At 39.2% G+C, this 15,340-nt stretch overlaps 1 protein-coding gene across 2 annotated transcripts in view; it reads left to right on the forward strand.

Annotated features, from left to right (window-relative positions):
• The window catches only part of MYLK (myosin light chain kinase), a 194,699-nt gene that overhangs the window by 167,659 nt on the left and 11,700 nt on the right, over positions 1–15,340 (forward strand). For both annotated transcript variants that reach the window (XM_088058800.1, XM_005519645.3), the window contains exons 23-27: positions 1,000–1,035; positions 1,135–1,228; positions 2,228–2,431; positions 6,312–6,529; positions 11,929–12,052. In XM_088058800.1, coding sequence (XP_087914926.1) covers positions 1,000–1,035; positions 1,135–1,228; positions 2,228–2,431; positions 6,312–6,529; positions 11,929–12,052 — 676 coding nt within the window. The remainder of the gene's footprint in view (positions 1–999; positions 1,036–1,134; positions 1,229–2,227; positions 2,432–6,311; positions 6,530–11,928; positions 12,053–15,340) is intronic.

The raw sequence follows: 15,340 nt of genomic DNA on the forward strand, positions 1-15,340 counted from the left end.
CTGTGCTCTAAAGCACCTAAGAGCACACAGAGTACTGCATTAATGTTCCGTAACACAGATCTGTTGACACGGGGGATAAATCCCTTGGTTAGGCTTGCACTCCATGATGGCAAAGTGCAGCTTCAGCAGCTACAGGAGAATGAACAGGTCACTAGGTAACAAACAGCCTTTGCAGTTTCTCAAAACAGTGGTCACAGCCACAGGTGTAAGGAGCAAGCCCAAGCCGTGTGAGTAATGTATAATATAACAACATTTCAGCTATCGCCCCTTTCCCCTCACAGCCACAGGCAAAGAGCAGTGCTACAGGCTGTTTGTTCATGTACGTGAAAATCAGAAATTAAAATCAGGACACTCAAGGCAGCTTTTACTCTGACTTAGGTCACTGGGTTCACCTGTCTTTGAATCTGCCTGCAGAACTGAGTCTCCTTTCGAACCTCAATGATTACAGAATTCAGCCATGCTCAGGGGAATATGCGGTTCAGATTTGCTCTGGATCTTGAGTCTGAACAGTTTGTCTGGATGCTTTGCAGGGAATCTTTTAATGTACAAACTTGCCTAACTTTTGGCTTCACAATTCAAAAAAGGCACATTAAAGCCAAGAAAAAATTATCATTGAACAAGAAGTGTTACTGATTTGAATATTTTTAATTTATTTTCTATTTCTCTGAGGCATTCTAAAGGTATTTCTTAGATTACTTTGAACTGATGCAGTATGCTGATGTTTCTAGCAGGCAGGTAAAACTGACAAGTACTGAAAACCACAGGAACTTGATTTATTTATTTAAATGGTGACTAGATTGTGACTGGATAGTCAATAGTGATGAAGAAATGGTGAAGAGATTTTAATTATGAAGTTAATGCTCTAACTCCCCAACTGCTTTTTTCTGCTTTGCCATAGGGTCTATCTGTTGTCCTTGTCACTGTGAATAATTTGAATGTCTAATATAAGTGCCATATCCCATACAAAAAGTTACTAATGTGTTTTTATTTTCATCACAGAACCCAAAGAGGATGAAGCAGAGCTATCTGACGATGGTAAGAAGTGCATGTTTTAAACAGGACAAATGCAAATCTGTGTTCTTCATTCACATTTTCTGGAGGTTTTTAATCATGGTCCTTAATGCTTATTTGTAGAGGGGAAAGAAACAGAGGTCGAATATCGGACGGTTACGATCAACACTGAACAGAAGGTGTCAGACGTCTATAACATCGAAGAAAGACTGGGATCGTAAGTACTGGGCTGTGCTTTTGAAGACAGTTTTCAAGGCTAGCAGCCAGTTGTAAAGATAATGTGCATTTATTCTTTGTCTTGCACTTTCAGCATCCCAGTTGAGCTCCTTTGTGGTGGTAAAAATAGATTTTAACATACATTGGCCTCTACTCCATAAAGATCTTTTGCTCCTATTAGCTGATAATTTTAAATAGGCACTACATGTATTTCTGTCAAAGAAAATGGAGCCCGCAGATGAACAAAGCTAGAGGATTCATTAGTTTTTCAGTATCCTAAAAGCTATCTGAAAAAAAAAAGGTACACATTGTGTACTTGCATTTCCATTAAATCCATTAGTGGTAATAAGATTATCCTGCCCACAGGCTGGAATCTCTGTTGACAGCAGCCATAATCCCAGGAGCATTAATACTATTGCTGGGAGAAGGTCGGTGATTAGCCTGGCGGTGTTTCTCAGGGCCCCAGCTCGTGGTAGTGTGAACTGCAGGCCATGATAATCTTTCAGTGATCGGTGCTGAAGGCCCGGGGATCCCCTGTGCTGCCATGAACAAATCCTGAGGAGCGTAACACAGAGGCAGAATTGCACGTTACAGCAAAGGGAAATCATAGTACTGAAGCATTGAGCATTCAGGTTCTGATTCCACAAAAATCCTGTACCTGAGATGTCACATCTGCTGCCCCTTCAGAGGTGTATGACATATAGAAAACTGTGTCCAGAAAGACCTAAATTAAAGCCTGGTAGGAGTCACAATTTTTGAACCCTCCTATATAAGACTTTTTAACTGGAATGGCAAAGTATCTCTAAATGTAATATTCATTCAAAAGTTCTTGCAGATCAGTATAGAATAATACTTGATACTAAGACATTTTTATTTCATAATCCAAGTGTTTTGCTGAAATATTTAGTAGATAGTTCTGCTGGAATATTTAGTAAATCATTGCTATTTGTGGTGGCCCATATATTGCAAAAACATTTTATGGAAAGTTTTATATTTTCAGGGGAAAATTTGGACAAGTCTTCAGGCTTGTTGAAAAGAAGACTGGAAAAGTTTGGGCAGGAAAATTTTTCAAAGCCTATTCTGCTAAGGAAAAAGAAAACATAAGGGATGAAATCAGCATAATGAACTGCCTACATCATCCAAAACTTGTCCAATGTGTAGATGCCTTTGAAGAAAAAGCCAACATTGTTATGGTTTTGGAAATGTAAGTATAAAGCAGAGCACACTAACGAAGTTAATAATGTTGAGAATAATTGTGTGTACAAAAGTAGCAACTTACAGACACAGGTCTGTCAAACGCTTCAGGATTTGCAGGGCCTGGATGGTTTTCAGATCTTGCAAGTTTTTCCAATTATTTATGCATCTTGTTTAAAGTGTGTAAGTGAATCTGTGTCAATCTTTGAAAAATCAGTCAAAATGCGATAGAGTTGTTATTGTGTAGTTTGCTTGTTTCTTAAAGTACATATGGTGGGGTTTTGCAGCCTTACTCTTACTGCCCAGTTAGGAGAGGTGAGAACAGAGCTGCATTTTGGACTTTCATTTAGAACCTAAAATGTGTTTAAGGAGAACTTTTTTTGCTTAAGGCAGTTCTAAACATGTGTTGAGCAGTCTTCACAAACAATAATGGCCAACATGACCAATGTTTACATCATGCATAATGCACCTGCTTAGTGTGAATCCCATACTTGTGGCAGTACCAGCTGGAAAGAAAATTAAATCCTGATCTGTGCTGATGTTTTTCCCAAAAAGTTACTTTAGTTACAGTTCTGCTGCCACATCGACTTCATGTGCAAGGAAAAGCAAGTTTTTTTGCTGGCTGGGAGTTCTAAGTAAGGTATAAATTGTTTGAGGCAAAAGAGACTATATGACTATTTTGCTTGCTTGGCACTTGCTTAGATTATGTGCAAACTACTACTGCACTGGCATATTTCAGAGATTGGATTTTACAACTCTGGAACTTATGTGCAGGAAGGTGTTTTTATTTTTAAATTGAGCAGTTGAGCAAACTGACGATGGCAAAGGGAGGGGAACCTACTTAGCTTGGAGCTGAGAGCTGGCAGACCTAATGGAAAACAGGGAGATGTATAAAGAGTCTGGAATAGCATATGGCTTTGCACTCCATTAGTTCCCCCCTGACAGCAAAGGGGTTTTACTCTGTAAAAATGTAGAAAACTGCAATCAAATTTAAAGCAGTTTTACTACCCAGCCTCACCAGGATGTGGTTTTAGTTTGGGGTGGCCACCTTTTCTGGTTTTTGAGCCCCCCCTGACATTTCCATTGTGTCCAGCAGCAGCAGAGCAGGTCTGGGCAATGGGGTGCTCATGTGGCACCTTGTGTCGGGTGACTCAGGAGCCTCTCTGCTGTCATTTTACCCACCTGACACAATCCCAGCCCAGCAACTGCACCTGTATTGATGAAGAGCCTCCAAGGGATCATTTCTGCTGTAGCTATTAATATAATATTTCTTTGCATATCAAAGAAGTTGTAGGAAATACCTTTAAAAGTTCTTATAATCCAAGTTGTTTGTTTCATTTCCATCAGAGTTTAAATGCATGAATTTAAAATACATCAAGCTCACTTGCTGTCAGTCTCCTTCAAATCAGATTTTAGCAGTGACTGGCATTTAGGAGCTCCCCTTCTATTCAAATTGATGAGATTTGAAAAATCTTTGCTTTTTCTTCCTAATATTTATTCTAAATTGTTCATTTTAATTTTATTCCCATACCTTTCCTGGAACCTTTTCAACTTCACACTCTCTGCTTTTAATATTTCTCATTACACTATTTTATATGGTTTTATTTCATATTCAAAATAAAACCAGATTTTTTTTTATTACTTTTAAATTAAACATTATAATGATGTGGTCTTGCCTGGAAACCTTTCCATCTAACATTTACTGGAAGTCAGAGGCAAATCTCAGGTATTTCCTTTTCAAATACAGGAACATATTGGTTCCACTTTAAGAATCTCAGTGGAAAAAGTAAATCTGAAAATATTAGCATATTGTCACTTTCATTCAGTATATGGGGGCTAAGTGCCTCAAAGTTTTATATACTTCAGATTGTCAGTTTGTTTTTATATAGATCAGAAGGAGATCATTGTATTTATTGCAAATTAAAATTATTGGAGCAAAATCCCAGCACTAAGTTCAATCATTTGATGTGATTTAAGTTAGTACAAGTTACTTGGGTTTTTTTCTTTTTTTCTAAATTAGATTTTTAAAAATTCAGTTGAATATTTGCCTTGGCAACTCCAAGGTAGATTCTTCTCACTGTTCCTACTGGTCTTAGATGTGTATTCTGTGATTGCATAGATAAGAATATTTTCCTATATGACTCATGTAGAGAAGACTGAAAAGAGGAGAATCCAGAAAAGATAGAGATTTGGATTGTGAACTAGTTGTGACTGAACAAAGCCAACTTCTCCTTCTGTGTATGTGTAGAACCTCATCCACGCTGACTTTATTCAGCTTCCTAACCTGGCAAAATTTAAACTGGATTTGGCTCCTGCTATAAATGTAGCAGTACTCATCCCATAAATGCATTGCAGTTTAATCTACCATTGCTACCAGAGTGTTGAGAGCTCCCAAGGTAAAAACAGCAGGCAGATGTACTAACAGTGGTTCATTTATGAAAATATGCTAAAAAGTGGTGCTTGAGACAATGGTACAATTTCTGAAAAGTTTCCCTTTAGGGATCTGAAAAGGGTGGCACTTTTATAGTGCAAATAAGTCGTCACTATCTGCGTTAAACACCCAGAAACAAGTGGTGCATTTTAGTATGAGGATGATTATCATTCGGAGTTGCAAAATACTCCAGATATAAACATTTTGCCTGCAGATGTTTTCATAAACACTCATACTGGTTTATGTCTTAGCAAAGCAACAGCACACTAGATCCCCTGAATGTTTATTCAACAGGTCTGGCAATACTATTGCTTTGTGTTACAAATGTGCTCTAATCCAACATAACCTCTCAGTTTGTCAAGCACAGGCTCTTCTTACTATTTCCATATTCATAGGAAACCGCAATAGCATTTCTAATTACATCTTTTCTGAAATTTTATAGCCAAAGCAAGAAATGCATCCAGAACTTCAGATGTTTCAGATTCAGTTTGGTACACGAGTGATATAATCATGTGTCTGGCAACCAGCAAACATGGCAAGGCTGCTTTTCAGTTGCGTGTTTTCCTTCTGTAACTGAAATGTGCAATTGCATTTGGCAATAACCATGAATGCTGCAAAATATTAAACCATATAAAGACCATGGTGTGTTTAATTTCTGAAAGCAAAGCTGCTCTTCACTATGTGCTCCTTTCTTTATGGGTCATTCACCCACAGGATAAGAAAAAAGCATTTCCCATCTTTGGATGCAAGCAGATAAAGCAGTTGAGTGATTACTCCAAATTTAAAAAATAAAATAAAATCAAGAAAAAAATCCCAAAGAAGCAAAACAAAACACAAACAAAAACTGAACAAAAAAATCCACCAAACCAAATAAGCCAAAAGTCAAATTATGCTTGATTAAATCTAGTTTAAAAATGTCCCACTTCAGTTGCACGAACAGTTCAATCCAGGAGATGCTACCCTGGAAAGACCAATTATTTCACATCCTAAATTAGCATAAAAATGGAATTGACCTACAAGGAGTGTGATGAGGGCTCAGCTAAAAATACCAACACAGAAAGCATTGTGGGTTGTATCCTTCTCCTGTCATAGCTGAGGAGGAAATTCCCTCTGAGCTCACTTGGGTCAATAATTTACCCTTTGAGCTTTGCATTCCAGTTAACCATATCATCGGAATTCTTCCTCCCTCAGCCTTTATCACTCTCAATCTAACTTCTTCCTGAATTTTTGCTCAACTGCTTGCAGTTTTGTCATCTTTCCCTGGGACCCATTCCATGTATTTTAGTTTTATTTCTCAATTATGTTACCTGCACTGGTGCACTGATGGATCTCAGGAGGGAAGGAAGAAGTGGGAAGTGTGTGTCAGAGTCGGGAATCTCTGTATTGCTGGTAAAAGAAAGCCTGATTATTCCCCAAATGAATATGTTACAGAAGTCTCTTTTTATTCTGTCTTTCCTAGGGTTTCTGGAGGAGAACTCTTTGAACGAATCATTGACGAAGACTTCGAACTGACAGAGAGAGAGTGCATTAAATATATGAAGCAGATTTCAGAAGGAGTTCAATACATTCATAAGCAGGGTATTGTCCACTTGGATTTGAAGCCAGAAAATATTATGTGTGTCAACAAGACTGGTACAAGTATCAAACTCATTGACTTTGGACTCGCAAGAAGATTAGGTAATGAATTCTCTGCCTATTTCAGTATCACAGGAGGAAAGGGCAGGACAAACAGTAATTCATGCTACCTATTATATGGAGATTAAATAAATGTTTCCTATAAATATTTTTGTTTCAGGAAAAAATAGAAAAGGGAAAAGGAAGATTCAAGAATGAGAGCAGGGCACCTCATCTTCAAGAGGAGTTTGCAGTGAGGTGTATAGAATCTACCTGTCTCTTTCTGCAGCAGGGTGTCCCTGTAGATTCCACCTAAAATACACAGTAACACTAATATTAAAAAATATTTACATTTGGTACCATTAAGCATTAACTCTCTAAATACTTCATGAATACTACAAATCCTTGAAACTTTTTTAACAGCAGAAATTAAGGTGATGCTTTCAGATAATTACAGTAATTTTATATTTTGCTGTCATTTTTATCATTTCTTATCTCAAGCAGCAGGATATTGTCATGCATGTTAAACATCAGAGGAATTCTATAAAGAGCTGCATAATAGCACTACTTAAAAATAATGCAACGGGGAAAATTCCATTTGACAATTCCTTCCTCTTCCTGAGCTGCTTTTTAGCTGCTTTCTATCATTCATCTTGGTCTAAGCTTCCAATATGCCCAGCAATTTGAAAGCCAAAGGCTTTCAAAGGTTCTTGTCTTCATATTGTTCAGCTCTAAAAAGCAGCCCTTCAGTTGTATTTTCAGTGTTAAACAATACCAACATCCCACACTGATCTTTTTTCATCATGTATTTTCACAAAAGAAATAAAAAACATTCCAGGAAGTAAAAGGAACAAAAATAGTTTATGAACCTGATACACTGGGAGAGCTGAGATTTGTGGCTCTCCTGACATTAATTGATTGGGACAACTTAGATGAGTTCCTACTCTGTGTACAGGGTCCACAGCTGGATTTTTACTTGAAATCTTTTGCCTTCCCTCTTTGAAAAGGTATTAATTATTTTTAAAAAATAATACTTATTAAAAAGTAAATAATTATTTTTGAGAGAGTATGGTGAATTACTACCACCTACCTTTTGTTATCTGCCCAAATGCAGCTCATCCTTCTTCTTTTGACACTTCAGTAACAGATTACTGCATTCCCAAGAATATAATTTTACTAAAACAAACCAGGAATGGTTTGTTGAATGAATAAGGGAAAAGAAGACTGCTTTGAAGCATGTTAGATGATGATCTGCTCCAAAAGTGTATTTAATGAATCCTGGTCACATGGACATGTTAACTCAGAGATAAGATGTTTATTTTATTCATTAAAAAAAGAGCTAACTGCCATTTCTGTTCCTTCATCAATATAGAGCCAGTAGTGTTTTGGGAATATAAACTGATTTAGTCCTTGTTCAGGACAGATGAACTGTTAACTAAGTTCAGTGCTGATGTTTTTGTGTGAGAGGTGTGGGAAAGATTTCAGCCCATGATGTTCCAGCTGTCAGCCTGCAAACTGTACATTTACTGCTGCACTGAGTGGATTTCATCAACAAGAGATATAAAGTAAACACAGAATGGCCTTTTTATAGAGACTTCTTCAGCTACCTTTTTAACTTCAGACCACAGTTAAACCCATGCTTAGCAAACAGAAAATCCTATTTTCAGTAGCCTGCTCATATCCATCAGCTTTCCCACTTTTCTGTTAATCTTGTGGCAGTGCATGGCGTGGCTGACACCAGCTTGTGAGCTGCTCTAAAATCAATAAACTCCAGATAACTTCTCTCAGTGGAGAAGAATGAGAGCTGTGGGCACTAATGCTGATTCTGATTTTACAGTGCTGTACATTCGTTCGGCTTAATATGCTGCTAATTCTTGTCAGGTTCCATTGTAGGTATTTCTGTCCATCAGCCTGCCATGCTGGGGAACTCCATCGTGGGTGGCATTCCTTAGGAAGAGAAAGGGCCTTTCCTTCCATGTCCAGCAAGCATCAGCACTGTTTTAATTGCAAAAAAGAATTGTAACATTTCAGTTGAGATGGTTTCCAAGAGTAGAAAACAACTTTTACTGTTTCATTTACTTACAAAAATAGCTAAAAACACTTTGCACTAATGCCGGTTGTCTTATGTGGGGCACTGAGGGTACGTTCCTCCTCCTTGTGTTCCTTCAAACTTTGTGACTTTGAAATTGGCTGTCAAATTCACTTTGGCATTGATAGATGTGGGATTGGAGCCCTCATCCTACAGACCTGACCCTGACTGAGCAGAAACTGCTCAGCCAAGGGATTGCTGAAGGGAGCAGTGGCTGATTCTGCACTTCAACTTCTGAGATTTAACTTTTAGTAACTTGTGCAAACTAGTGGCTCCAAATATTCAGTGTTTTGATCAGTTTTAAAGATATTAGGATCAGCTCCTTCTGCAGTCATCTTCTGCAGCTAATTAGTTCTCTTGCACTGTCAGGAAATACCAAAGCTGCAGCGGGATATTTTCCTGACCTTTTTTGGTGTGCTGAGGAACACATGTAGAAAATTGTTTAAGATAAACTTCTTGAGGAGAAAAGAGAATGGTTTTTGAGTACTGTAAAGATATATTTTTTAATCAGTTGATTATACACAGTGTCAGCAACAGTTTCCAGCTAGCTTGTCAGCTTTCTGTCTGAACTAAGGGATAGCCAAACACAGATCTTACTTGTGTACTAAGCTTGTAAACAACTGGGTAAAGACTTGACATATTACTGCATTGAAAGAGTCTTACTCTTTTCCTTTCTTTTATCTTTTATACACAGAAAATGCTGTGTCAGTTGTTTCACACTGTATGCTTGCACTCAAATGCCACATTTTCAAAAAAACTCCCTTTCTCTCCATTTCTCTGACCTGTGGGCAGCCCATTTCATACACCAGCCTTTTGCATACACAGTTGTTCATCATAGTTTACACAGTGCACAGAAAAGCCTCCAAACTTGGATGTGAAAATCTGAGCCTGAGACTTGGATGATCGTGATGAAGCTTTTAGAAAATAGGTTCGTTGTGATAAATTTCAGTAATTTCTTGTAAGGACAGTTTTAAAAAAAAAAGAAAAATAAGTCCTGACTTTAAAATGAAGGTGGATGGGAAAATGGGATCTTGGGCTTCCTGATGGCACTTTGGAAAGAAAAGTGATCTCTAACTTCTCATTGCCACTATGGTGAACACACTGCCCTTCTTTTAGGCTAAGTTATTTTAGATGCCATGTTAGAAAAAATATCCTATGTTTTGGAGTAAGAAAACTCTGGTTATGTGACTATAGGGATATTGTGGAATATATTTTAAACGTGCTTTTTAAAGGATAGTCAGAGAGCAGGAGGGTTTTGATGTTGGTGAGCTTGCATGGGAGGATCTGGGTTATTTCCCGCAGCTGTTTCAGAGTAAGGAGGTCTGTTTCTGTTTCTAAAAATGGTGGGAGCAGGGGACATGTGAAATGAAACATGTGAAAATGAGGTTTCTGCAATTAATTTACTATAACCACACCTGAACAGAACAAAAAAGGGTGTCACAGCATTTAAAATGGGAAACTGGCACAACTGCAAGTGAATTGTGGTTGTGCTCAAAAGTTGCCTCAAGCATGGAGTTCAATCATTAAGCAAGTTATTAACCCCATATATGTTTCAGATTTCATTTGGTAAATTGGGGATTTGTCTACATCAAAAGAGCATTCGCTCAGGTGCTTGATTACATTTCATGAAATGCCTCAAGAGCTTTCAATGCAGCTAAGTTTGGGAGTGGAGTCTGTACTGGGATCAGTATTTATGTTGTAAAACTTGGTAAATTAAGTTCTGGTAAATAAAAATACTCTATTCAGATTCAATGCCGTGGACAGGCTGCTTCTTTTGTAGACTCTGCAAAACTTTGATTTGCTGTTGTTTGAGGATTTTTTAGCTTTTCTCTTTATTATAGAGCTGCAAATACCTGTACTCTTAAAAGGTAATCTTAACAGGAGCAGGACTGGAATGTGTTACATCTGTTTGCCTTCCCATCCATATCTGTTTTGTTTAGATGGTAAATATCTTTGGGAGAGCAATGGTTCCTCACTAGGACATTCTACTGTGCCTAATCGGGCTGCTGCTCTTGCACAAAAGATAAACCTAATGCAATGAATCTCACTTAAAGCACACACTGATGGTTCAGGCACATGTGCAGACTGGGCATGAGTTTCTCAACCTAAATCCAAGCCTGTTTCAAGTCAGACACAATTTATATTCTGACATTTTTATATTTTTTTACAATACAATTCTAATATTGGGATGTGGGGTTTTTTTTACCCTCAGTCCCTAAACTATTCCTTAGTTTTCTTTCTTCCTGACCTTGCTTATTCTTTTCTTCTTCCCATCAGCTTTAGAACAAGAATTGATAAAAATGAGCCTGCTGACATTTGCCTAAGAATCTCTAACTTAATGACTCAGTGTTTCACACTACACTGGAGGGTAGACATCGCACTCACACACTGGCAGCATAATCTTGCAGTAATTGGTTATGAACAGGTTTTTCTCTTACCTCCATCACTGTATCTTCCAGCAGGGCAATACTGGTGGGTCAGCACAGGAAGAACGTCAAGCCAGTTCATGTGTTTCATGACCTCATTCTTTCAGTTCATATTGGTAGGAGTAGCTTCACTGTAAATCATTTTAAAAGCATCCACAGGGTGTTTAAGCAGAGCAAATCTAGAATACCTGTGCTACAGGCCAGCTGAATAGAAGTCTGGAGCAGCTGGTGACTGACAGCTGGTGATTTGGGCTTCCCCTTCACCCCAGGTGTGCTTGTAGGCAGCCTGGTTTTGACAGCATGCCCAAGTCCAGTTTTACCTGTGAAGTAATGATCTGACTGGTGCACATCATCTGCTCCTCCTCTTGTTCACTGAGCCACTTCAAATTTAAGAGGCATGCAACCCACTGTTGATTTTCTTTCCTCTTTACACTAGAAGAAAATGTGTTGGATCATTTCCTATTGTTATAATTTGAGCACTACTGGTTCTTTTTACCACAACGTGCAGAGCCCCAAGCTTTGATAAATATTCAATAATTTGTGAAAATTGTACCTTCTTTCTGACACTGGAATCCTGCAGTTCTCTTGTGCAACTGCTAAAGGGATGGAGGCTCAAAGACTTTTTTACTTTAGGACATACAAATCTGAATAAAGTATTGATGGCTCTCCTTTTTCACACATTTGGTCCTGTGGAATCTTCATGCAATAGGAACCTTCTTATGTGCCTTACACAGTGCTGTGTACTGGAGGATGCTTAATAAATAATTATTGCTAGACACGTATCAGCTAAGGAAACATCAATACAGGCATAATTTATTTCTTCTGATACGGATCTTTAACAAAATCACAAATATTAGGGCAAATCCAGTTTTCCTGTTACTGGACAATAAGTGTTTTGTAAAAATCTCCATGCAGCATTTAATGGTTTTCTCATTCATTCTTCACAGAAAATGCAGGCTCTCTGAAAGTTCTCTTTGGGACACCTGAGTTTGTGGCTCCAGAAGTTATAAACTATGAACCTATTGGATATGAAACAGATATGTGGAGTATAGGCGTTATCTGCTACATTTTGTGAGTACTTTTCTATTCTTAAATTTACAAATCCTGACAGTTGCTGAACATACAAAATTTTCATCAACTTCTGAAGTTTTCAGGCCTTTTGTGTTGCAATAGCAGCTCCAGCACATTTAATAAAACTTTGCTGTTCTTTGAAGGGTGCAATTGTTAAACTACAGAACTGGCAGTTCTGGAAATTCAGCTGTTTGGTGTTGTATCTCTTACATCATAAACCAGCAATGCTTCATCTCATTTAAAAAGACAATGTGACTGTTTTATTAACTTCAAACCATTTTTCCTTTCTGGATGTTAAAGAGAAATATTTGGGCATGCACTAATAACCAGTAATTTCCATTCTTTTATTCCATGAGAGAAAAATTTGTGAAACTTTGGGGTCTCGTGGGACATGCTGAAGTATCCCAGCATTACCATATCTGTTCACAGTGCATTTTAATTTATTACCAAGCACAAACCACTGTATAAATACATTTTATAAGCAGCATAGATTAAGCTTGTGGAAACACGTTAGAGGATGGTTGGCTGCAGCTCTTGGTTACATATTTCAGCATTAGATTTGATTTTTATATATGATTTGATACAGCATTCTTATAAACATCAGTGAGTCTAGAGAAATGTATATGGAAATAATATCTCCATGCCTAGACCAGCAAGTGGTTTTCTTCTAGCAGTGATTTTACACATTTGATGCCATATAAACAAGTGAAAAGAGAAGCTTAGATTCTTTCTCCCTTATTCCAGCTTCAGTAGTCAGTCAGTGGCAGATCTGTTTTGCTCTGGTTCTTCTAAGAGACTCCTCTCAACGCCTTTCTTTCTTTATTAAAGAGTCCCCTCTGCCCTGGCTATCTGGCTGTGTGACACCTGCAGTGCAGCGTTGTTCACCTCCGTTTTACTCAGTCCTTCTGCTCTCCTGCTTTTCTCATGAGCCTGCACTTGCTCACGCTCTTCTCACTTCCAAACTAAGCAACACAATTTCCTTACTTGGCCTATGCAAAAGCTACCACATCAACTCCCTCTTACTCCCAACAAAGACTCGGAATATTTCTGTTATCTTCAGTTTCAGATGTGAAGCGCGCTCCACCCTTCAAGGTCACTTCGCTCTGCCGATTTATTTACAGGACTTCTATTTTCCATTCACTCGCAAGCACTTCTTTGTGGATCTGGAGAGCCGCTTTGTCTCTCTGGGCCGCGGCGGTCCCGCAGCCCACCCAGGCAGCAGAGCGGTGCCAGCGGCCGGCTCGGCCGTGCCCCGGTGCGGCAGCGCCGCCTGCAGCCCGCCCGCCCCGCCGCCTGCCCGGCCTCCGCCACCGCTTCTGGGCATTTACCAGCGGCCCTGGCGGGGCTCCGCTGCTCCCGGCTGAGCAGCGAGGCACGAGTCGGTGCTGGCACCGAGTGTTCCCGGGAAATACAGCCAGGGCTGCCGCTCCGGCGGCGTCGGCTGAGACAAAGCGAAGGGAACAAGCGGGGAAAAGAAGACGCGTCTTGCCAAAGACCGGTCTGCTTCTTCCCGGTTTCTCTGTGCCAAGCAGGATATTTGGATGTCGTACCGTTCGGCTGATGGGCTTGGATGGTGTTACACTCGTTCAGCCGATCGGATATGCCTTGTGAAATATATTACGACGTTACTTGTTCGCTAAAGTATATTTAAGCTCATTTAACCCTTCAAGGGGTCGTAGGGGAAATCTACATTGCCGAAACACAGTGGAAAATATTTCTTTTGATGCATTGCTATTGCCACAATAATAATTAGCAGTGATAATCGGCTTTTGTCTTTCTTGCCATAAGAATAAAGTAGTAGAAGTTAGGGAAGACACGTGAGTCATCACTTGGACTTCACCTCTCCACCCCAGACTGACAGAGGTTCTCAATCTGTCTTAACTTTCTTACAGCCCAGATATTTTTATGGGCTCACATCTATGAGCCATCATCCAAAATGAGCTATCACATCATCATTACAGAATGCAAATAAAAGTCATTGAGAGCTGCATCTCTCTTTAGTTGCAGTTCTGCTTTCCTATTTTGATTGTAAGCTCAGAACTGCCAAATCTCACGCCCGAAGTGCAAGACACACTCACTTGGTCTCACACACCCTCACTGCTCATACCTGGGCATGTGCATCCCCTCTCCCCTGCAGCAGGAGTGGGGCCATGCAGGCAGAGGAGAGCTCCTGAGGATCTAAGGGCAGCTCTGCCAAAGCTGCCTGTGCCCATCAGCCATCCCAAGGGAAACAGCAGGGAACAGCATCACTTGACAGAACACCCGCCTAAGAAGTGACTGTGTTTCCATGATGTGCTGCACAACAATGAATGCAAACTGGCTTTAGCAGAGAGCTGCTGAAATGATCTCTGTAAGTGAAGGGTCTTCTCTGCAGAAGAATAAATGGTTGGGACGTAATCTTAAGTAGGAAGCAGGGTGACAGCACTCCTTCAAAACCCTGCAGCAAAACCTCTCCCCAGCCCTCTGCTATGCAGATGTAAGTACAGATATTGCACTCCCTGCTGGGATACTGCATCTGTCTTCCTTATGGCATGACTGATTTAATTCCAGCCTGCAGTTCATGGGTTCCCTTTTTACATTTCAAAACTACATATTAAATCCTTCTAATCTTCCTGGATAACTTATTCAGTCCTGTCTCTTCATCTGTCTTTGTTCTTCCTTAAATTTCCGTTTGTATTCTCCACCTCATGCTTTTATCTTCCACTTTTATCTTGTACTCTGTCCTGTTCTGCATCACAGTACTGTTCCACATACTTAAGTTGATCTATTGCCTTTGAAATAACAGGCCACAAATATTATAGCTTGTGTATATCATCTCCATTTATGTCTGTTTCAGTGTTTCTTCCTGCATTTACAATAATCTTTATCTAATGAAGGTTAAACCTCCTGAATTCTTTCCAGCTCTTTCTGTTCCATTTATTCTTCTGGGCATTGCTGAATTAGCATGTTTTTTCTACTTCTAGGTATTTTCTGATGATGAATTTGGATAGTTATTGTATTGAATATTTAGTAATCTGAAGCAATTTCAGATTTTTATTTCAAACCAAATTTTAGTCTAAGGTTTCAGCACTGCATGGGTGTACACTGAATGTGGATTGCCTTTTTCATTCTGGTGCCACAGGATCCGAGTAGTTTCAGGGATGAATTGTCTGTGACTGATTCAAACCCCTGCTTGTGTTCCAATAGTTCTCCTGGCTTTATCGGTGCCAGGCTGTGTTTATCTTTTCAGCATAGTTGATCTCTGTCAAACATTTTTAATAAGCTTTATCTTAGGCTGTGTTTTAATAT

This window comes from Pseudopodoces humilis, chromosome 8 (assembly GCF_049639895.1).
Source record: "Pseudopodoces humilis isolate 2021_Gansu_Grassland_sample_001 chromosome 8, ASM4963989v1, whole genome shotgun sequence".
Classification (NCBI taxonomy): domain Eukaryota; kingdom Metazoa; phylum Chordata; class Aves; order Passeriformes; family Paridae; genus Pseudopodoces; species Pseudopodoces humilis.